At 34.2% G+C, this 24,980-nt stretch overlaps 1 protein-coding gene across 10 annotated transcripts in view; it reads left to right on the forward strand.

Moving 5' to 3' along the window:
* LMBR1 (limb development membrane protein 1) overlaps positions 1-24,980 on the forward strand; it is a 360,445-nt gene that overhangs the window by 292,413 nt on the left and 43,052 nt on the right. For 5 of the 10 annotated variants that reach the window (XM_037835728.1, XM_037835732.1, XM_037835731.1 and 2 more), the window contains 2 exons: positions 11,976-12,137; positions 15,469-24,354. In XM_037835728.1, coding sequence (XP_037691656.1) covers positions 11,976-12,137; positions 15,469-15,551 — 245 coding nt within the window. In that variant the 3' untranslated portion in view covers positions 15,552-24,354. Of the gene's footprint in view, positions 1-11,975; positions 12,138-15,468; positions 24,355-24,980 lie in introns of those variants that run through there. The other 5 variants (XR_005216916.1, XR_005216915.1, XR_005216917.1 and 2 more) reach the window with 3 other exon arrangements.

The following is a 24,980-nucleotide window of genomic DNA, read 5'->3' on the forward strand; positions in this document are numbered from 1 at the left end:
CGTTGCCAGGGAGATTTACACCCCTGGGAGTTGGGTCCCACGTAGGGGGGAGGGCAGCGAGTTCACCTGTCGAGATGGCTCAGTTAGAGAGAGAGAGGGCCACATCTGAGCAACAAAGAGGTACTCAGGGGGAGACTCTTAGGCACCATTACATACAACTTTAGACTCTCCTTTGTGGTAATGAGCTTCATAAGGGCAAGGTCCCATGCTCAAGGGCTCAGCACATCAAACCACCAGTCTCAATGTTTGTGACAACATATGCTAGGGGATCAGCATCTCAAAGTTTAGAGATAGGCCTTACAATTCAGGGATAGAGTTAACTGCTGTAAGAGCTTACAATCTAGGTACTATTACAATTATTGTGTCCACGTTAGGCTATGTTCTAAGATTCAATTCTGAGTTTACACATTGTAGTTAGTCCATATTGGTGAGGCATCATTGCTCTCACCATGTTTTCTCCAACACTTTTACTCCTATATATATATTTTCCTACAATTTTATAGACTTATATTCACATACCATACATTTATCCACAGTGTACAATCAGTTGTTCATGGTATCATCATAAAGTTGTACATTTATCACTACAATCAGCATTTGAACATATTGATTACTACAAGAAAAATTGGTTTTTTTTTTTTTTTTTTTTTTTTTTAGCAATAAGAAAAAATGTTAAAAAGAAAAATAACATGTCATACAATACAATATACTACTAAGGACAGCAAATAACACCACTACCAAGAATCCCATATTACTCCCCTATATCCCTTTCTCATATACATTTAGCAATGGCATATTGCCTTTGTTACATTTAATGGAGGTATATTACATTGTTACTGTTGACCATAGACTCCAGTTTGCTTTGATTATGTTTTTTCCTGAATACCATCCCTTTTTCAAATTTCTACATGGTTGACATTCATTTGCTTTCCCACATGCAAAAACATTTTTATATTTGTATATTTAGTAACAGTCATTGGCCACTCCAGTTTTTTCCATGTTATACAGTCCCAGTCTTTATCATCTATCTTTACCTCTGGTGTCATACATTCTCCTATCCCACCTCTTTCAGCTTTACTCACAGACATCTTTGTTCAGTGTACTTACAATACCGTGCTACCATCACACAGCATTATGCTATCTATTTCTGGATCTATGCGATCAATCCTAAACATTCTGTAGTCCTTCAGCATCAAATGGCTGATCTCTGCCCTCTTTCTATCTCCTGGTCGCCTGTTTGTCAGCTTTTAACTCCCAAAGTTTGTTCATTAATATCTGTTCATATTAATGAGACCATACAGAATCTGTCCTTTTGTTTCTGGCTAACTTCACTCAACATAATGTTCTTCTAGGGTCTTCTTGATTTCCTTTGTCTCCCGTACTATGGTCTCATTGTTCATCTTTAGTTCTTTGAGTAGCTGCTCTAGGTGCTGTGTCTCTTCTGAACTTTTGATTTGGGTGCTTGGGCTTGGGTTATCCATATCGTCTGGTTTTTTCATATGCTTTATAGTTTTCTGTTGTTTTTGGCCTCGTGGCATTTGCTGAACTTGATAGGGTTCCTTTAGGATTTGTAGACCAATTGAAGTCCTTATCTCTAATTTATCAGATCTACAGCTTCGTGGAGTACACTTTCTCTAACTAACCAGCAGGTGGCGTCCACGAGCCACCTGTTCTCCACAAGCCAGTTCTCCCCTGCTTAGCCTTTTTGGTGAGTGGGGGAGTGAGTCTTGTGGGGTCCAATTGGTGTACCAAGCTTGCATGTGTAGTTGGTGTTGCCCACCCTGTATATGGGGCGTGTTTCTGGGCAGTCAGGGAAGGGGGGTGGCCCTAACAATCAAATCTCCCTGATGATCCTAGAGTTTTAAAGCTGCTGCAATAGTCTAATCCTTCAGTTCAGTCCTGCCACAGTTTGTCTCTGCCACTGACCCACAAGTCCTTGGTGTTGGCGTATGGCTCCTGAAATTTGCAAGTGGGCCCCTCTTCCAGGCTGTGCACCCCGGGTCCTCTGTTGAGGGATGACTGTGCTATGTCACAGGTGAGTGCCGTCCCCCCAGGGCAGTTCTGGGCTGCTGGGCTGTGTAGGGAGGCTCCCAGTCTGCTGAAATGATGGCTGAATGGGGCTTTGTTAATTCACACTGCTCCACCTTCCCAACTCTGGGACAATCAGCTGAGGTTGCAGGGAAGGCTAATGTCCACGCCCAGTTTTGTGGTGTGTGCCTGTTATTTGAAGCACTTCCGTCACACTGGGTTTTCTGGGGCAGCTCTGGGCTATGGGGTTGTTGACGGGCAGGAGTGTTTCCTGTCCACCAGCATGATGGCTGTGAGCGGACACCCCCTTTTCTTGGGAAGTTGTGGTGTTTAATGAATTTTCTCAGCCACTGGATTATTGCCTTTTGTCTCAGAGCTCTCTTAGTTCTGCTCTTGACTTGACCTGCCCAAATTACAAGTCTTTGAAGCTTTCTGTATTGGGCTTCTCAGAGTAATTGTTTTAGAAAAAGAAAAAAGGATTAAAAAAAAAAAAAAGGGCCTTCCTGAGAGATCTAATGGGCCACTGAAATGCTAAGAGACAAAGCAGCCAGGGCCATTAAGGAAAGGTCCACAGGGCAGAGAGATCAGCTTTTCTTCGGGATTTGCATATGCGCCTCAGGCCCTGGGCTCTGCCCTTCCCCTTTCTGTGTTCACCAGAATTCCAAAAATCCTCCGCTTTTATTTTGGAGTTTTTCGTGTTGTTTTTTTATCTATGCCTGTCTCCTCTCTGCTGGGCTGGCTGCTCTCAGATTCTCTGGTGTCTGGTCTCAGTCTATCTATGGTTGGAGTTTGGATCAGTAGAATGAGTTTCCGATAAGGGCTGCCACTGCAGTTCTCCCTTCTCCTTCCCGGAGCTCACAGCCCCTCCTCCCACAGGACCGAGCCTGGCAGGGAGGGGTGCGGGTCCCCTGGCCGCAAAAACTTACAGATTTCGCTGATCTCAGCAGTTCCGCGTTTTCATGAGTGTTGTATGAAGTATGCCCAAAGTCAGATTGCTCTGTGGTGTCCAGTCCACACAGTTCCTGGCTTTCTACCTACTTTCCTGGAGGAGTAACTAAAACATACAGCTCACCAGTCCGCCATCTTGCCCCGCCTCCCAATGTCTTCTTTATATCCTTCATCTCTTTCGCTATATCTTCCGTCATTTCATTGAATTTATTTAGCATTAGTTTCCTCAACTCCTGTATCTCAGTTGAACTATTAGTTTCTTCCTTTGGCTGGTTTATATTTTCGTGTTTCCTCATATGGCTTGTTACCTTAAGTTGTCCAGGCCTCTGATTTTCTTGATTAGTTTATTCTGGAGCTTGTTTTCTGTCTTTTACCTAGGGGTTTTCTTATTGGTTGGCTTTGTTCTCTGGCGTCTGTTATTCAGTTCAACTTATTCTAGACTTCTAACTTAGGTTCTGTTTAGTTGATCAGAATTTTTCACCTCTTGTTTTTTCTGTTTCTTGCTCTGCCTCTGTGTAGCCTTTATGTGAGAGGGTCTCCTCAGATATGGTCGACCCCAGTCAGATTTTCCCAGTCTAGTGAGGCCCAGGTCTCACTGGGAGGGTATGGAGTTTTCCTGAGCATGAGACCCTTCTATGAGGCCTTTAGAATCGGTGCTTTTCCTCTCCTGTCCAGCAGGTGGCACTTGCTAGCCCACAGCTCCCCCCACCAGAGTCCCAATTATTGTTTAATGAGATTCTAAAAAAGTTTTTAAATCTTTTATATTTACCCACATAGTGATCATTTGTGTTGCTCTTTATTTGTTTTGTGTAGACTGAATTTTTCTCCTGGCTTCATTTTCCCTTTGCCTGAAGGACTTTCTTTAACATTCCTTGTAATGCAGGTCTGCTGCTAATGAATGCTTTCAGCATTTGTATGTGTGAAATGTCTTTATTTTGCCTCAAATGTATTTTCAAAAGATACTTTTGCTGGGTATGGAATTTTAGATTGACAGTGTTTTTCCATCAGTACCTTAAAGATGTTGCTCCACTGTTTTCTTACTTGCATAGTTTTTGTCAAGAAATCTGCTGCAATCATTATGTTTATTCTTCTGAGATTATGATATTTGTTCTGTATTTATTGTGTCTTTTCCCCCCCTTTGGCTGATTTTAAGATTTTTCTCTTTATCACTGATTTTAAGCAGTTTGATTTTGATGTGCCATGGTATGATTTTCTTCAGATTTCTTGTTCTTTGTGTTCCTCAGGCTTCTTTGATCTGCAGGTATATATTTTTCATCAAATTTGGAAGATTTTCAGGTATTATTTATTTAAATATTTTTTCTTTACCCTCTCTGTTTCCTCTCCTCCAGTATTCCAATTTCAAGAATATTCAGCTATGAAAGAAATTCGTAGCGCACTGATATTCTATTCATTTTTTTTTCCAGCCTTTTTTTGTTCTCTGGGTGTCATTTTTAATAGTTTCTATTGCTGTGTCTTCAACTTTACTGGTCTCCTCTTTTGAAATGCCCCATCTGCCATCAGTCTCATCTAGTGTATTTTTTTCGTATCTGGCATTGTCATCTTTTTTTCTGGAGAAAGTGAATTTGTGATTGTTTTATACCCTCTATAGCTCTGCTTCTAGAATGTAGTTTTAATAACTTTTACCTTGCTGGTAATTTTATCATCTGTGTCATTTCTGGGTTGGTAGTTTCCTCATAATACTGCATTGATCAGTTGATGCATTGATCAATATTCTGCCAAATACTCAGGAGGGACTATCTTCAGATCTCCGGAATTCTTTCTCTGTATGGCTCGTTCTTCTCCAGTACTCTGTCCTGTGAATTCTAAACACTGTGCTGCCCCCAAGCTTCATCTCATCAACTCAGGGAGATCATTAGACTCTGTCTCTGTCCTCCCTTTCTATGGTACAGCCTGGAAACTTTCCATTAAACTGTGGCAGTCATAGGATTCACCTCATTTGGTTCTTATTTCCCAGCAATCACTGACCTTCATTGCTTGATGTTCGGCATCTTGAAAACCATTGCTTTATTTATTTTGTGAAGCTTTTTGGTTAAAAAAAGGGGGGGAAGGGAAATCTGGTCCCTTATACACTATCTGGGCTGGAGCCTAAAGTCAATAAACACATTTCTAATTGATATAATTTATTTAAAACATCTTCCCACAGTAAGATTGTTCAGAATGTAAAGTCTTAGCTTTAACAATGTCATCTTCCATTCCATTTCAAAAGTAGAACCTCTCTTTAGTTTCCGAATACCTTTGTGTACGTGTGTGTGTATTTTATGTGCATGTGCATATTTTATTCAGAATTTTGAAGATAACAACCACAGTTACTAAAAACCAATTAAGTAAAAACAAGTGGCTTTGAGGAGAGGGCCTGAGCAGAGCAAGTGGAAGAGAGTTTTACTTTTTCTTTATATCTTTCTGTTCTATCTGGATATTTATTATTGTGTACCTATATGGCTTTTATAATTTTTGTGGAACTGGCAAAGGAAAGAGGGATGGTAGATCTACCATAAATGGTAAATATAAAATTGAGAAGAAAAAAATTCCATGTTACAGTACTGGAATAGGTATTCTGCTTTAAATAGATTTCTTTTTAATGATAGAGGACTAATTTGACAGCCCATAAAATGGAATACCATGCAGCCAGTAGAAGAATATCTAATGACATGGAAAAAATAGTCTCATTTTAGCGTTAAGTTGTATATGTATGGGGTCATGTTATCAAAAGAAAAGTAGTATTTTGCATAAAAAGGAATGAAAGATACTATTCAGTAATATCTCAAAGTGATGACATTGCAGGTTATTTTTATTTTCTTTTAATTTACTGGAATATAGAATTTTTTTCTACAAAGCATTTTGCATAATAAAAAATACACCATAGTGCCTCTAAAAAAAGAAAACTATAAAATGTTGCTTTTCAGTTTCCTTTGGATAAAACATACCAATGGCTACACACTCTGATTTATAAGTGATATTAATTTATAGCAGAGTGATTTATAATAATGGAAAAATAGAAACAAAATATCTAACACAATTAAAAATAATTTTTTTTAAAAAAAGAAACTATAGGGACAATGGCAATTAAATGGAATATGTAATCCTGGACAGGATTTAATAAAAGAGGAGACAAGGCTCAAAAGGACACTGTTGGGATATATGAAAAAAATGGAATAGAGACCGTAAACTTTATATCGATGTTAAATTTCTTGAACTTGATAACTTCATTTAAGGTGGTTACATAAATGAGTATCTTTGTTCTTAGGAAATGTACATGGCAGCATTAAGTGTTCAAAGAGTACGATGTATAAAACCTACACTCAAGTGTTCAGAAAATGGATTCATAAATAGGCAGGCAACAGGCAAACAGATAGATCGATTTATAGAATGATGGCAAATGTGGCAAAATGTTAAAATTGGTGGATCTTGGTGTGTCTGGAGGGATAGGAGTATATTGGAGTTTCTCCGTATGGGCTTTGTATTATTTTTAACTGTCTTGTTGGTTTGAAAGTATTTCAAAGTAATTTAAAAACAAAACAAACCTAAACTAACCTAAATAAAACAACATCCAACACATTGCCTGGCCATTAAAAATGGTGACGAAAGACACAAGCCACACCCTGCTGATCTAGTGGTTGCCAGAGTCTTGCTCCCGCCTTCTCCAATCCTGGCCTGGCTCAGATGGTGAGCTTGGCCTGGGCTGGCACAGCAGTTGGGTCCTGAGGCCACTGTGATATGGGGAGACACAGAAGAAACACAAGGCAGACAAAGACCTCTAGAAGTGTAGGCAGAGAAGCCCTGCAAGCTACCCCCGAAAGTGGGAGGGAATGAAATCTCTAAGCTTTGTGTCAGCACTGCAGCTGGAATTCAAGGCTTTTGATGACAGGTATGTCGTGACAAGCATAGGATAGAAAAAAAGAAAAAGGAGAAAAAAGGAAAGCGGGTCCCAGGAAATGAAAAGGGAAAATAGATTAGGAGAAGAAAAAGAAGGATTTTTTTAAGAAGTGAGATGGAGACGGTTTGGAAAATGAGGCGGAGAAAGACTTCCAGACTCTGTAAGATCCAAGTACCCTGAGCAGCCTCTGAGCTCTTTAGCCAGGCAAGAAGTAGAGCCCTCCTTCAAGAAGCTTTGATGAGATAGCAAAGTTAGATCCTGGTAGATGTGTATACTCCATATAAATAAAATGTATATATTTTATTTTGGCAACATATATACATAACAAAATTTGCCATTTCAACTGTCTTCAGGTGTACAATTCAATGGTACTAACTGCACTCACAATATTGTGCTGCCATCACCACCATTCTCCACCAGGACCTTTTCATCACCCAAAGAAGAACCTCCATATCCATCAAGCCAACAACACCCCATTCTCCCCTCCCCCCAGTTCCTGGTAACCTCAAATCCATCCTCAGTCTCCATGCATTTGCCCATTCTAGGTATTTCGTACCTAGTCCACATTTATATTTCCTCATTTAGTTGCAAAAATGTAATCAACAGCTTTTTCTTGGGGCACAGGGAGGTGGGGTAGGGCAGGGACACAGGATCCAATCATAAACCCAACTTGAACTTGATTGGTTTATTTCTTAAATCACTTCTAATCTAGAACGTGCCCCTGGTAATATCTTGTAAAGAGCTGACCTCTTTACAACAGTGAGTCTTCCAATACTTGTAACGTGATCTATCTCCATTTTTCTCTGAGTGTTCTTTAATGTCTCCCAATAAAGTTTTATGGTTTTGTCCATAAGGGCCTGCTCTTTTTGATGCTGTTGTATAGAGTATCTTTAAAATTTTAATTTTGTTTGTGGCTGGTATACAGAAATATAATGGATTTTTGTATGTTGATTCAGTACTTGGCAAACTTGTAAAACTTATTAATTTTAATAACTTATATGTAGGATTCTTTTGGAATTTCTATATAAACAATCATGCCATATGTAAACAGTGAGTTATTTCTTCATTTCCAATGCTTTTATTTTTCCTGCTTCACTGCAATTGCTATCACTTCCTTCCTTCCTTCTTCCTCTTCCTCAACTCTCCTTTGGCCTTGTTGATACTCTCTATTATATATTTGCTTTCTATTTCATTAATTTCTACTCTTTTCCTTATATTCTTTGAGATCATCTTGCTCTTCTTTTTCTCACATCTTAAGATGGATGTTTACTTAGTTTTTAGCCTTTCTTTTTTTCTAATACATGTGTTTAAGGCTTAAGGCTGTACATTTTTGAATCTGTGAATTCATGTCTTTTAACAGTTCTAGAGAATGCTCAACTATTATATCTTCAATTACTGCCTTTGTTCCATTCTTGTTAGTCTTTCTGGGATGACAATTAAGTGTGTATTAGAGTTTCTCACTGTGTCCTCTTAATTCTTTTCTGTAGTTTACATATTTTTGTTTCTTATGCTTCATTCTGAGAATGGCTTTGTTTTTGAATAAATAAAACAATGGCAATGAACCTGTTTATATTAATCCTGAAATTAATGATGTTTAAAAATTATTGCTTATGTATCTTAATATTTCATACTCTTTAAGTCACTTTTATTTTTGATACTGTTTTAGGTAAAATTATTTCAAAAGTCCAGTTTAGAGAAGGGGCTTTGGAAACCTAGTAAAGATACTAAGTTAAACTAACCATTGTAAGAGTCCAAAGGGGGAAAAATAGTTTAATCCTAATGTTTCCCCAAAGAACACTTCATTTATAAATTTGTTTTTTACAACCAGGTATATGTGTTATTTTTTTGGCATTTTTGTGTGATATACCAACATATATAATTTATTGATAAATTTACTTTAATGATCCTTTTGGTGTATTAAGCTTTATAAACTCTCAACCTTTTTTATTTTTTGCTGGTTTAGGAGATCATGAATATGCTTGCTAAAGGTAAAAGCTGACTTAGGTTGGTTAAAGAACTTAAATTCTCTTGACTCATATTGTGGGTGAAGTAAGTAGCTCTTTCTTGAAATGAGGTTTTGGTCTATACATTCGTTCTTTTGTAGGTACGAATAGAGAAAGACTTGTATTCAAAAATTATGCCAAAACATTTTTCAATTGAATCCAAGTTGTGGCAGGGAGTGGGGAGTTGATGTGTTTTTTGTTATGAAGAATGTTTTATTATTGACAGGTGATCTAGATAATGTGGCCTTATACTTAGTTGACTAAGCTTGACTGGTACATATTTTACTTATCTTTTAAAGAAATGAACTTCTGAATGACAATAAGCATTTAGAACTTTGACCAGGAGAGTTAAACAGCATTTGATAATTGAGTCTTTCTTATAGTTTGTAGTATTTTAAAATTTGTTCTCAATATACTTTTAAACCCTTCAGAGGTATATATTTGTATAATAAAAGTGTTAAAGCTTTATGTAGTTAAGGCTTTAAGTATTGTTACTATTATTTAAGTGGTGGAATTTTAAATAAGAATGTATATTTTACAATTTAATTATTGCTGTGACAAAAATTTCTCAGATGGAAGTTTAGAGAAGTGATTAAGGTTTCTTGCTGTCCAGTCTTTTTAGATTTTCAGAATTAAAGAACTGTACATGTTGGCTGGAGTAATCTTTGTTTTAATCAGTCAATATCAGTTAGATTTAAAAAGATATTAAATGATATTTGAAATACCAGTGCCTTTAGAAACTGGTCCCTATAGTCTAATATCTTGTCTAGAACCTCTGTATAGCTGTACCAGCAGCTCAGAGGGCTCCTGGATATCTTTCTACAAGGTCACTTGAGTTATCCTGGAAACTGAAACGTCTAATGATAGAGCTTCCTCCTTGCAGGGATATTTCATATTAAATATTAACCTTTACTCTCAAGATACCAAGTTTTAGTCCACCAAGAATTTCTAGATTGTGAAAGCACTTTCCCATTGTTTATAACATACCTTCCATTCTTATTATGATAGTCCATTTTCCTCTTGACATTAGTTGTTTCCAAAGTGGAGTTTGTATACTCCCATGGGCTGTATGACAAATATTAGAACTTGTATTTATATGAATTGTTTTTATTTTGAAAGGCTTTGTTTTGCCTCTATTCAATGTCTATCTCAGTAAATAATAAATATAGTTTAGATACATATATAGGGTATATATGCTCAAATTTTTGTTTTTACTAATGGTAGTAGTGCATGATCAAAAAAGTTTTTAGACCAGGAAAGACTTTTATGGCTCACGTAGGCAAGAGTTATTATTCTGAGATCTATCAGTACCTCTATAAGTAGGCTTCATGGCATGCAAAATTTTGTGTATTTGTGCATACGTATGTTTATCTTGAGAGACTATCTACAGCTGTCAGCAGATTCTCAGGAGGAGTCTATGACCCTTTTAAAGATGAAATAAACTGCTCCTCTGGGATCTCTAGGGTGAAACCACTGGAGTTTGTTTTGGTAGGGTTGTATCTTGTTTACAGATAGCTTCTTAGGCTAAATTAAATGGTACTTTATTTGAAAAGTAAAATATATAATTAGATACTTATTCCATTTAATGAAGTACAGCTTTATTAAGGCTTATACCTGAGAAACAGCAGCCAAAGATTTTTGCCATCACATAATCGTTTATGACGTATGCCACATACTCTATTGGTGTTTGGGTCCTTTTTAATCTTTTTAAAAGATATTTTATTGTATGTTTTCATTAATCTTCTATCTTTCTTTAATATTGTGCTATATTATTGTATTTCAAATTCAAATATATTGTTCCTGTTGCCTTTCTAGTCTGCTTTTGTGGAGGCTGTCCTTATAGTAAATAATGGAATTACATTGGGTTGGAGATGAGATTTAAATTCAAAAGTCAGCTGAAAAAGTGAAATTGAGTTCAGTCAAAGTTATTCTTGAAATGCTTAAATCAATGTGTTGCTTATACAATCCTAAAATCAATGTATTGCTTATATAATCCTATAAGCATTTTTATTATTTTTTCTAACTCTTTATAGTCAAAATTTTGAATGGCCCCCAGTAATCTTCAGTTTTTTTCTTGAGGAATGTAGAGAATCCCATTACCTCTTACTTGACTGACCACCTGAATGATGTGTTTTACCTATTTATTTATCAGTGGTCAGAAAAATGCTACTATTTACATATTCTTTCCAGTGAGTATTAGGCCTGGATATTGAATAGAATGGCTATTTAAATTACATTTTTTAATAAAGTCTTTTAAAAAATGGATACAGCTGAATTTAAGTAACTTAAATACATGTATTTCCTGCTTTGCTCTTTTATTTCACAAACCTGTAGAATTCAGTTCAGATAATGTTTTTGTTTTTGTTTTTTCATGAAAAGGAATCACCCTATTTATTCATTCATTTAGGTAATAAATATTAAGTATGTGTAAGGCATTGCTTTGAGCATCAAGATTATAGGAAGGAAAAATACAAAATCCCTGCCCTCATACAACTTACATTTTAATGAGGAAAGTAGGCAAAAAATAAACCAAAAAAGGAAAAAAAATTTCGGGTAATGTGTGCTATGAAGAAAAATAATTAGGATTCAACTGTTTTAAGGAGGTTAATCAGGGATGCCCTCTCTGATGAGGTAACATTTAAGCAGAGACCCGAATGAAGAGAGGGAACAAGCAGTGTGGAAATCTGCGGGAACAGTGTTTCCCACAGGGGGACCAGCAAGTGGGAGGCAGTGGATGGGAAAATGTGGATATTGCTCTTATGTCTTTTTCATGATGACTCTTGTTTCATATTATCAGTTACAGTCATCCTATTTCAGTTGAGCATGCAGTCATCCGTCCTCCCCATATGAGCTGCACAGTTGGTTTCTTTTCAATGTAAGCATGAATTCTGAACTGATGACGAGGTATTCATTTCAGCAGCATTGCTCATGAACGGAACAATAATATGTTTTAAAATAGTGTTCATTCATTAGCACATCGCACATAACAGAATTGATTAAGTCTGTGGAATTTGATCTATCTGATTTGTATTTCATTTTGTAACATATATAAATATATTTTACCTAATTTTATTAAGAACTATTTCATTTATTTTTAACAGGAATCACTAGATTTGATCTACTTGGAGACTTTGGAAGGTTTAATTGGCTGGGAAATTTCTATATTGTATTATCCTACAATTTGCTTTTTGCTATTGTGACAACATTGTGTCTGATCAGAAAATTCACCTCTGCTGTACGAGAAGAACTTTTCAAGGCCCTAGGTAATCCTGAGGTTTATGGATATTTTTATCTCTTTTTGCTAATTGATAATTTTGACATCTGAGTTAATTTTAAGTCTTCAACTATACATTTTCCCAGACATATATAACTTCAGAGGTCAGATTCTTGATTCACTACTAATTAGATGCAATTTTGTACAAAATCATTTTAATTTCATTAAACTTCAGCATTCCTATCTGTAAAATTGTAATGGAATCTTGTTTCCTTTAAGATTGTAGTGACTATTAACTGAAATAACTCTTTAAGGGTCTTGGCAAAGTGCCTGGCACATAGAAAGAACTCATCATTTCATTTTATTGTTAGGATGATGGTGGTATTAGTGTTGATGAGGATGACTGTGTTAAGGCATGTGTTTTGGTAATGATACCATTTATTAGTTTTTTTTGAGGCTTGGATTTTACAAGCTTCAGGCTGACCCATACTTCTCTTCACTAACCCCAAAAGTAATTCGGTATAAAAATATTTGCATTTTTGGCATTGATAGGAGAGAGGTTATTCATTAATCATGGATGCCATGAGTCACGTGCATTGTGACAGTATTAAAAACAGTTAGGTTTGGCTAAAGGGTATAAATGTAGGCTAGAAAGATATTTTTCTTACTTACTTTCACATTAGTGCTAAGTATATTTCAGGTTTTTAAATCTTAAGAATACCAGGACAATCTAAGAAACTTGTTATAAACTGTCCTGGGTTTTTGGGTATGTAATTTTGTAACTAAAGAAAAAAGCAATTATTTATTTTAAGAAATCCTGACATTAGCTTATTTACCCGAATAGACATTATTTGAATGCTTTTACTCAGTATTTCATTTTGTGGCTTTTGGCTATTGCAACAGATACCATATTGATTGATTCATTAAGGTTCTATTTTCAGATCAATTATACTATATAAGCAGCAATAAAGCTTTCTCACAACACCATGCCTTTCCAACCTTGATTTTTAAAAAGATGACCTTTGGAAGGATAAAAGGATTTCAGACTGTCTGTCTATATATATTTTACTTGAATTTGCCCTGGTAGCATGTGGCTGATGAAATATTGGCCTGTTAGGAAAAAGTTATATCTCATTTCAGCTGTTGCACCAGATAATTACATAATTTAATGCCTAGGTTTCATAATGCTATTCAAATTTAAAACCGCAAGATGAAGTGAGAATCAAACAGTTCTCTTAGTCAGATATTAAGGATGAAAATTAATTTTTAAGCCTGTTGTAACATCAGCAAGATTAGTTAGCCGTATCTTAGATAAATTCTCGGTTACCATTCACTAAAATGAGATAGTTGCAAATGACTCAAAGTAAGTTAATTGTTTGACTTAGGTTTTCTGGATATCATTTTGCTAAGGGAGCCTTTATTGAAGTAGTAAAATATGATTTAAGGTAAAAGATCCTCTGTGTGTGTCAACTCTTTGATCATAAGAGGCAATGGAATTGTCAAGAGTTGTATAAAACTATCTAATAGATTTTGTTTTCTTTGCAAACATTTTCTGTTATTCTTTGGGTGCTTTTAGGGGGCAGTGCCCTATACAGTGTATTATACGCAGAAAAAAGATCCTCACTAAGAACACGTAATGTTTGAATGATCTCAGGCCTTAAATATGATTTCACTGGGAGTCATAATTTGATTATAATATTTAACCAACTCCTTTTCTTTTTGTAGGCTTTTATACCTTCTACTATTATGTTCATTGATAATAATAGTACCTATCTCATAGAATATCTGGCACATTGTAAACACTCAAGATTTAGCTATTGTGATGGTAGTGATAGAGGTGATTGTTTCTGAAGTTGCCTACAGAAGTGATTGTTTCTAAAGTTGTCTACGGAAGAGATATTGTAATATTTCAAAATGCATAACTTATGCTGCATCCAAGTTTTAGAAGTGAACTAATTTAAATAATATCTTCTAAAAGACTGTTTCAATTTTATTTCGGTTACTGAGTATGAAATTTCTCAGTCTTTCTCTGACAAGTCCTATTTTAACATGCTTCCCTACATCCTATGGATATGGATTCCTATTGTAACTCAGTGGTTTGGCCATCCCTGGGACCTAAACCTTTTTTGGGGTGTTTGATTTCTTTTTTCTTTCCCATTCATCTATCATAGAGAAGCTTGATTTTACTTTTTCTTTCATTGAGATATACAGATGACATAAAATTTAAAATTTAGAGTGCTATATTGGTTTGAGAATGATATAAAACTGTGTAACAGTTGGGTAGATTACCATCTGGAATTTTATCCAAATAAAATATATTTTATCCAAGATGAGAAAAAGTCTTATCCCAAGTAAGTTTTTGAGATATCGAAGGTTTGAGCTGCGTGAGAATTATTCCCTCAAAATCTTTTCCATAGATACTGCTTATGATTTCTTGTATGTCTTTATGTTTAGTTTTTATTAAAGTGCTGGGGCTTTAGTGCCACATAAATTCTTAAACTTTCTTCTATCTTTTCTTCCCGTGAGGGCACAATATTAATTTTATATATCAGGTACATTATGTAAGTAATTGCTACATGATGCAGAGGGAAATTAATGTAACTTAAAAATATATTACTTTTTTATTCTCTGAAATATCTTTGAGTAGTGAAATAAATTTATGTTCAGTTTGTTCTTTTGCCATGTCTTTTTTTGTTGTAATAATTTTTTTCTATTACTTTTCTTTTTAATTACATAGTTAATATTTTGGCGTGTCTTTCCAGATGTTTTCCTATATATACATATGTATGTGTGTATTTTAAAATAAAAATGGGATAAGATTTGTTTCAGGTGAGGTTCCCTGGAAAGCATACTCTGAAATGAAAACAAGTCTGCAGGGAAGAGATTTATTAGAGAGTGCCCTATAGAAGGGAAGGGACAGGGAAGAAGCAGGATTGTGTAGAGAGAGGAACTATGCTTTGATGCAGTCTCAACAGGAGCCTCAGCTATGGGAGTTTAGATTATGGGATGACCTTTCAGGATTCTATTGAATTGAAGAGAAGGGGCCAGGCCTTTATACCCATGTGTTTGCTTTTATCAGTTATTGGGTGCAGATTGCCCTGGGAAAGGGGGCATGACCTCCTGCTAGGCAGCTGTTTTTAGCTTAGGCTTTCCTTAATGGAAGCTGACATTGGGAAAAAGAAATCTTTCATTCCTAAAGGGGAACCTGGCCAGTACATCACAGTTTCTGCCATAGTATTTCACCTTTTGTTTTGTAACTCTCCTCTTCCCCGCTTCTTGGTAGGGGGCTCCCCCATTCTGGATGGGGTTTTCCCCCCACTGGTTGCTCATCTACTCAACAGTATGTCTTTTTTCACCTTTTTTTTTTGATTTTTCTACAGGGCTTCATAAACTTCAGTTATCAAATACTTCAAGAGATTCAGACACAAAACCTTCTGCAAATGGGCATCAGAAAACACTGTGAGATACGCAACAACATTCTGCAATAAAGAGACCTGAGAACTCCAAATTTATGACATTCCTGTCAGTCATAGAAATGTTTTTATACTGACTTTGGTTCATATTAGGCCTGGATCTGTCAGTGTCATTTTTTTCATAATCTATTAGGAACTTGGTTATTGCTGGTTTTTCTTGATTTAAATTTAACTTTCTGATGGAATCTGTAGTTTCCAGTTAAACACAGATTCCTTATAGACTTACAGAACCTGAGAAGAGCAGCAAATTCTTCCTCAGACACATTTGCTTACATTAGTAAATATTATCATCCATATGAAAAATTGTTTTTGCCTGATATGAAAATGTTAGAAAAGGCAAACTTTGGGGACTTTCTAAAGATTCATTTTGAACATTACATATTTTATTTTAAATGTAGAAACCTACATGAAAGGCATCCATGATACTAAGTGAAGGTTCTGCAAAAAAATGCAGTTTTCAAATGCAATAAAAATTGCTTATAGATGTCATTATTATTGTAATGGGTGCACTGGAACCATAATAATTGTAAATTATATTTTTCATGTCCTTAAAAAAAAAAAAGGATAGCTCCTGATTTATGTTACAGAATGCTATTGATTAGACTTTGAGTGAAGTTAAAAATACTAAGTTCTTTTAAAATCTGATCCTTAGTAGAAAGTCACAGGAATATTTTTTGTCATACAGTACAATAAGCTATGGTAGGAAGTATTATGTAATCATAGTTCTATGAAAGTTTATATGTATATAATTCAATATTACCTCTCATAGTTGCCAGTGTTGAACACACTTGTAACTTAGATTTTGCCTTTTAGGCTATATGTAAACTCACTGTTTTTTTTTATCTTTTTGTTTTTTGTTTCTTTAGTGTTTTCTTCAAAAATCACTTAATTCCCTGTGCTTTTGTGACCCTTGTGAATAATATAAATGCTCAGTGCTAGAAACCACTTCTTTCATCATATTCTGCAGGCTTTGGTTACTTTTGTATATGCCAGTTTAAACATCAGACTTATAAAAAGTTACCAATTTAACATGCCAAACTCATAGTGTCAGCATTCATGATATAAGAATAGTTTTGCAGTGTAATATGATCAGATAATCAGTTAGTTAATAAATTGTAAATAATTGTTGGTTTGGTTTCCTAACTTTAAGTCCACTGAAAAAAATATGAAATTATGCTGTCTGCAAGGGTAGAATACCTAAAATTTTTGCATGCAAAAATATGATGGCCCCATTTTCACACAGTTCATAGTTATGCAGCTTATATAAATATATATGTTCACATGCACTATGTGTATGGCAATAGGTTGTCTGTGTTCAGACAAAAGTAAAAGAACATTTTTCTCAAATTGTTGAATATAAAGGTTTTTTTGGAGAAATTTATGAAAAACAGGCTGTATATATTTAACATAAAAAACTTCCACTTAGAACAAAATTAATAAGAAAAACTAATATGTTTATTTGTAAGCTCCATCTAGTATACCTCTGCCTTATTTACACTTCTTCACTTCCTTCTGAGCTTCTTGTTTTAAAATGCAGCTTAGTTTAAAAATGAAAGAACGTTTCGTGATTCTAAGCCATACCCAGTAAACACCACCGTTCTAGTATTGGTGAATTTCTCAGCAGTGTAACTGATCTCATAAGAGCTACATACCTAGAAAATTAATAAAAGTTAGCCGCTCTCTAATTTCACTGTTAATTATACCTATTTAAGCATTAATTGCAAGCTTCAATTTTTACTGAAACTTGGCACCCATACTTTGATGAGACCAAGTCCAGAGGAGAAGAGAAATAAACTCAGGAGTCTACTAATATCACTTTTAACTTACACTAAATTCAGGGCAAATCCAAAGAAAGAGTTCCTGGGTATTTGTAAGATGTCTGAAAATTTTTGAGTAAAATATTAAACTTTTCATTGTCTATCTGAACTTTCTGTTCATTTAAAAGTTTCTTTCTAAGGCCTTAAGCCAGGGTTGGATCAGTAAGCTTAGCAAAATATATTATAAATACCTATAGGATGCAATCTTCATTGCTTTTGAAACAGGATGAGGCATAATGTGGAAGGATAATTTTGAACATTGGTTCTAAGATGCCTTTTATGGAAACAAATACAGATTGTTAAATACTCAATCTGTGCATAATCGTAATAACTTTAGGTTCTAAAAACAGTTAATATATTCCTGATCCCATATACCCAAAAATCTCTCTCTTGATGCAGATGCTACTATTGGGCATATGCTGGAGGCTGGTTTGTATAAATCCTATGTCAGAAATGGATGGCAGTATACTGAGCCAAATATTCTGAGTACTGATAAAGATAGTCAATAGTCATTCTTAGTGTTTATTGCGATTGTACCCCAGTGAAGAAGAAGGTGGATAGACCCTGGAAGACAGAGATCCAAATGTTAATAGTTAAATTAATTTTGAAACTACCATTTCATGTCTAATTGGATGGGTGCATATATAAGTGACTGCATTAAATCAAGTGGGTCCTTTTATTCTTTCTCACCTTTAGTATCTATTTTCAAAGGGCATTAGGCCCTGTAATTACAAAGTTTCTTGAGGAAACTTATCAGATTCTTATCATTAATTGGTATTGCAATAGCTAAATAATTATTTTTAAATAGTAAGTTTTACAGATTATAACATTTGTATTGATTTTTACTGATTTTGCAAGATATTGATTAGATTTAATATTTCTTAGCTTAATGTACATTCTTTATAAAAAAGACCTTTAAATATGAGACTTTATGTGAAAATTACACACACACACATGCACTAAAATGATAACTTCTTAGTTTGCTACATTGAGGAATTTATTAGTGGATAAACAAGCCTTTTGAATTGTTTTGACTTGTGGATGCATTGAAAGTATACATACAACTCTTAGTAACATCAACATGTGCCTCACTTTGCTTAGACCTTATCTGTAGCTACAGTAACAACTCGGTCTAGTCATGACCAACAACATATGTTTAGTTATTTGAGAGCCCCTATGTGGATCTCTTTGTTGTTAGTGCAGTGTTTGCACAAAGGTGGAATTCTTAAAAAATAATTTTTTTTTAAATGTGAGCATACATGCAACATTGACTTTTTAAGTTTTTTAATTCTAGTGTGATGCTATATTAAAAATAATGTTTGGATGCGCTGGTAAATTATGTTTTGTTTACATATTAATCTGTGAAACTGTCCTTTGGTCTTGTTTGTTTCAAGACCTACTTTTAGTGTGACTTTTAAAATAACTTAGAAACTAAAGTTTTACAAAAACAATTTCATATTTTGAGTTACAAGCACTAAAATATATTTTCTTTTTAAATCTTGAATACCATCATGGCTAAAACTTAAGAGTAGTTTTGGGACACTTCCACTTCAATTTTATAAAAACAATAATTTTACTGGTAGAGTGTTTAATAGGGATGAAGTATGTATTTTCTCTCTCTTTTTGTTCTGCAGTTACTGGTAGATCCATTTCTAGTGACCTAAAATGTAAAATCAGTAATTGAAAAGCATGTACTTTATCTTATTTATTCCTTCGAGTTACTTAGATTTGTTTGGTTTCTCTAATTTATTCCATAAAAGGACAGAGCAATACCTAATTGTTATGGTCTGAGCAGCTTGATCCAGAGTTCTTGGAAGAGTAAATGCCATTAGCATCTGGTTAACTTCCCTGACAGACATAAATCTTTACAACAGTGACTTTCAAATTTTTTGACCACAGTTAAGAAAGACAGTTTACCTTGTAACTCAGTACACAAGCACTTGTATAAATATAAAACAAAAATTTAACAAAATAATACCTACTTTTACTATGTGTGATGCATGCTGGTATTTTCTATTCTGTTTTATTGTTATTTTTAAAAATGCTGTACACAAACCACTAATTTATTTCCTGACCCACTAATGCGTGGTAAATTTGTTTGAAAAACATGACTTTGATTCTGATTTGAATACAAAGACCTTATTTTTTTTTTTTTTTTTGCTTTTGAATATTGTTCAGGTAAAATGTGTTATTACAGATACTGAAACAGAATATTGTATATGCCAATTACCTGTTGCACTGCAAGTGACATAATTAGGATCAATTAGAAATTGCCAAAACTCTCAAAAACTGGATTATAAAATTTCAGAACTAAGTGATTAATCTATATGTCTTAAAGGTTCATCACCAAAGTGATGAACAGCTAACTTCAAGAAAAGGTATTTAACTTCCAATTCTGTGTATTTAAATTAGGTATTTTTTTTTCAAGTTCAAATATAATCAAATAGGAAATTCAGACAAAATCCAGTTATTCTCTGAAACATCTTTGATATTCTACTTTTAATTCTAAAGGCACTAAAGAAGTCAAGCTCAGAAGCATGGACTATTAAAAAATAGGGCAGCACTCTGATGTTATGCATACTGTTGAGGACCAAAAGTGATACAATGAAATTTTTAGTATCTGAATGTAAGGAGACTTCTTTTCAAACTTGGGTTGTGAATCTGAGAAAGAACATCTTATTCATTACTAAAAATAGCTTTTCAATGTTTTAATGTCTTTTCCTTTTAAAAGCTGTTATTAAATGAATGTTGTTTCTTACAAACTGTGACCCTTAGAATCAAGGATGTGTGATGCTACTACAGCTATTATATTGACTCTGCAACTCTTTTTTTCACCGTGTCTTGAAATTGTCCATAATTTTTTTTTTCTACTGGCTTAACAGTAGACTTGGAGAATTTACTCTTTGACTTAAATGGGAAATATTACTGATGCTGATACTTGTCTCTTTGCCTTTGCCAATACCTCCCTTTTCAGAAAATGTCCTGTTACTTTCTCTTTCTTGCATCCTATCTTTAATCCAGTCTGAAGAATGATTCACTTTTTCATTTCTTCTCTTTTTGTAGTCCTTAATGCAGAATCTCATCAAAGACTTTGAAGTGGGGGAGGTGAAAAAGGGGTGGGGGGTGAAGTGCACTGTTCACACATATTCAGCAATCCTGTGAAATAGGTAAATACATATCTCCATTTTACAGATAGAAATGGAAACTCAGAAAGGTTGACATTTGGCTAAAGTAACACAGCTAGTAAATTGAAGAAATGGATTTGAATACAGGTCAGTACAACTCCAGTCTCATGTTTTCCTTTTTTATATTACTATTATTATTAAACTTATTCAGAATTTTCAAACACCAGACAATGGATCGTTCACTGCAAAATATAACAAGTATTTGAACACCATCTCTTTTTAATTGGCTTATGTGCTGATAGAGAGTTGAAAAAGTGTGTCATGGTCCCATTTTTTTTCATATTTATGGGCCTTATTCACCCAGTGTTTGCAAGCAAACTTATTTCTTTCTTAGTTAAATGCAGCTAGGCATGTAAGTGTGATAATGCAGATAATATAAATAGATACGTAAGATGTGATTCTAAAATAAGATCAATTTCATGTATGTAGCTTGAAAAATTAAGGCTTACTGCTTTAAAGTAATTAATAATAATAGCAGCAAGCACTTATATAGTGCTTCCCTTGTGCCAGACATTGTTCTGAACATTCTGTGTGTATGTATGGGTATGTTTATGTTAATATAAAAACTTATTTAATCTTCACAACAACTCTGTGGAGTCGATACTATTATATCCCTATTTTGCAGGTAAGAAAATTGAAGCACAGAGAAGTAAGCAACATGCCTGAGGACTCACAGGCTCAGGATTCAAAGCCAGACCATCTGGCTCCTGAATCCTTGCCCTTAACCCTTTTACAAATAATCCTTCTCAGATATATTTCACTTATCAGTTACAGCCTATGAGAAGAAACTACGTATTTTCAGATAGACATACCTCTATGTGAGTAGATGACAGGGCTCTTTCTAAGAACAGAAAACTTTTAGTTCCTTTAAGAATTATTGGTTCTTAAATGGACCAAGAAGTCTAAATAAAGTATTTTAAAATTACTTAAGTGGTACCTAATGAGGACAATAAACCAAGCAACCAGAGAATACTTGTGAGATATTTAGGCTTTAAGAACTTTGCTTGATTGCTTTGAAATGAAGAAAAAAGTTTTTGAAAAAGTTCTTAAGAGAATAGTCTGCCCTGCTTGTCACAGAGCTTTTAGTCTTGTAAGTTTCCACTAGTCTAAAGTTCTGTCTTTGGAAGAGTCTTAGGACATAGTAACCTCAAGCCATTGTTGCTTAATAGCTAAGAATACAAGCTTTGAAATGGGCAAACCTGGGTTTGAATCTTAGCTCTATTACTAGCTAGTGTGTGATCTTGATCAAGTGGTTCACACTTAGTAAGCTTAAGTTTCCTCATTATTTCTTCATTCAATTTCCTCATGTTTAAAATGGGGATAGTACCTTGGCTTGTGGTAAAGGATTAGAAAATAGTAGCACCAAACTTATAAGAAGAGAAAAAATATGTATGTTATATAATGGGAGATTGGTGAGTTTTATATAAATATATGTTTCTTACATATAAACTATGCCATGACCATAGCTGATTTGCAACAGTGGATCGGCCTATGTCATACACTTAACACAATGCTTGAAACATTAGGCACTCAAGTGTTAGCTGTTATTTTTATTAAGTTATTTAAACCCTCTCTTGTAATTACTTGGCATTTTAAAAAATAAAGTTCCATTTAGTTGTAGCAGATCCTATGAAGGACTAAAAGTTACCTTTTTAACAATGGGAGTTGTATAGAAACAACTGAGGCAGATTCCTTAAAAGCCATAGACATGAGACTCTTCAAAATAATTCATCAGTTTTTCCTTATTAAAAATATTCACTTACTGTAATTGCCTGAAAGCAAAGTTTTTTAAATTATGAGGAAGATTTTACATTGATATTAGCTACATTAAAAGCTTGTGACAAACAAAACATTTTGAGTCTCAGTTTTACAGCTTCATTTTGTTTTATTTAGTTAAGCTTGAAAGTCTAGATGTGTCAAACATTAATTACAGTTTCCTTTTGTGGCTTTGTTCTTGAAATTTAAACCAAGTCTAAATCCATAAAAGAGAATATTATTAGATCTTTAAAATGTTTCTCTTGATTTGCCTAATTTGATTCTTAAATTTCAGTGTTTAAATGTATGTGCCATTGTAATTCCATGTGGTTGCTCTGTGACAAACCAGATGCCACCACAGGATTATGTTATGTAAAGAACTGTCAGTACTGTAGCTTCTAAATTTATTTTCAAAATGAAAATACCTTTATTATTTTTGAATATAAAAACAATACATGCTTATTATAACATATTCAATACAAAAATATTACAAGGTAGAAAAGTTCCCTGAGATCCCAGCACCTGGAGATATCATTGTTTATATATATATATATTATTACATTTATGTAATTTTTCATAAATGGACATTTATTATGCATGCTTTTTTGTAACCTGCTTTGTTCATGGACAGTATAGTTATGAAATTGTACTAAATGGCTATATAGTATTCCTCTTTTTGTGTATGTACCATACTTTAACCAACTCCTTAGTGATGAATGTTTAGCTTATTTCCAGTTTCTAAATATTGACAAATAGCTTGGTACCTGTATATTCACACATTTGTTATATTATCTTAGATTTAATTCCTAGAAAGTCTTGGATCAAAGAGAAAGCATATTTCCAAACTACCTCCAAAAGACCATGTCAATATATATTTTCATCAACAGTGTGTGAGGATATGTTTCTCTACCTAACAATTCAATTTTGTCAGTCTTTTACATTAGTGGCAATCTGACAGGCAAAAATTTCACTGCTTTTCTTTGCATTTAAAAATAACTAGTGAAGGGGAACTTTTTTTTTTTTTTTTGGTATTTAGGAGCTGATTCTATTTCTGCTTTTGTGAATTATCATTAAACACACTTAGCCCAGTTTTCTTTTGATATGTTCATATTTTCCATACTGTTTTTAAAAATCTATTTGTATATTGTGGATATGAATTCTTCTTTCTAAAGTGTTGTAAATACTTTTCCTGATTGTTTCTTTTTTCTAACCTTGTTCATGATGTTTGTTTTTTGCTGTAAGAAAATTTTAAATTTTTATGTCATCAAAATTTGCATTTTCTCCATGAATTTCTCAGTGTGATACTTAGAAAAGCCTTAAGGCCTTCCCCACTTTAACATTATAAAAAATGTTTATCCATTTTTGTGCCTGTTTTTTAAAATTGAGATTTTATTCACATACCATCATATTCACTCTTTAAAAGTGTATAATTCATTGATTTTTAGTATATTAGCAAGGTTGTGCAGCTATCACTGCTGTCTAATCCCAGAACATTTCTGTCACCCCATTTCTGTCACCCCAAATCTAACTACTTTTATGGCTCCATTTGTTTTGCAATAAATCATTAGTTGGAATTTATCTTGATGAAAGGAATGAAATAGATAATGTGCAGAGACCGTCACTTATTCCACAATAACCATTCTCGACTTCATACTAAATAACAGAACACCAACTTTATCCAAGGTGGCAGTGTATCCTGCTAGAGAACTGTGTTACCCAGCCTCCTTTGCAGATAGGTGTGGGCATGTGACTTTGTTTTGACCAGTGAAATAAAAGCATAAGTGTTGCATGGGACTTCCAGAAAGGCTACTTAAAAAAAAAACTAAGCCAAGAGAAGCACTATTTTGCCCTTCTATCATTCTTTCCTTCTAATCTGCAACAGTGATGTGACTGGAACTTCAACAGTTTTTACTTTAAAGTTAGACATCATGGGCACTGAGCTGGTAGAAAGTACCTGGGTACCTGATGACTATGGATTTTCTTTAACTGCCTACCTCTGGGATGTTATAGGAGATAATAAATGCTTTTGTATTCAAGCCACTGTAATCAGGTGTCTGTTACTAGCAACTGAATGCAATTCTGACTGATGCTTGAATGCACTTTTTTCTCCATATGGTTAGCCAGTTGTGTCAAGACCATTTATTAACTAATACGTATAAACTCAAATGCCTTTTTCATGAACTAAATGTCTATGGAAACTTACTTCTAAATTCTTTATCTTGTGCCTCTAATTTATAAACTAATTTTGAGGAATATTCTTCTCTATTGTACCACATTAACCTTGTGTTTTGAAAGTTTTGAATACTTCAACTTTCTCTTGATTTCATGGGGCTCTTTTTAATGACTCATTCTCTATATTCTTCCAGTTAATATGGTGACTTTACTATGTACACTTGGCTTATAATTTGGAAGAGACATAGCATGTTGGCAAAGATAATTCTTATTCAAAAAACATCCTAGAGATTATAAGCAAAATTTGAATAAGGACCTTAGTTAATAATATTGTATCAATGTCAATTTCTGGTTTATATAATTGTACTGTGGTTATAGTAACATTAGGATAAGCTGGTTGAAAGGCATATGGAAACTTTATATTTTGGCAACTTTTTTATAAGTTGAAATTATTTCAAAAGTTAAAAAAGGACCCAAGAGACAGCTTCTA

The sequence above is a fragment of the Choloepus didactylus genome, chromosome 5 (assembly GCF_015220235.1).
Source record: "Choloepus didactylus isolate mChoDid1 chromosome 5, mChoDid1.pri, whole genome shotgun sequence".
Lineage (NCBI taxonomy): Eukaryota > Metazoa > Chordata > Mammalia > Pilosa > Megalonychidae > Choloepus > Choloepus didactylus.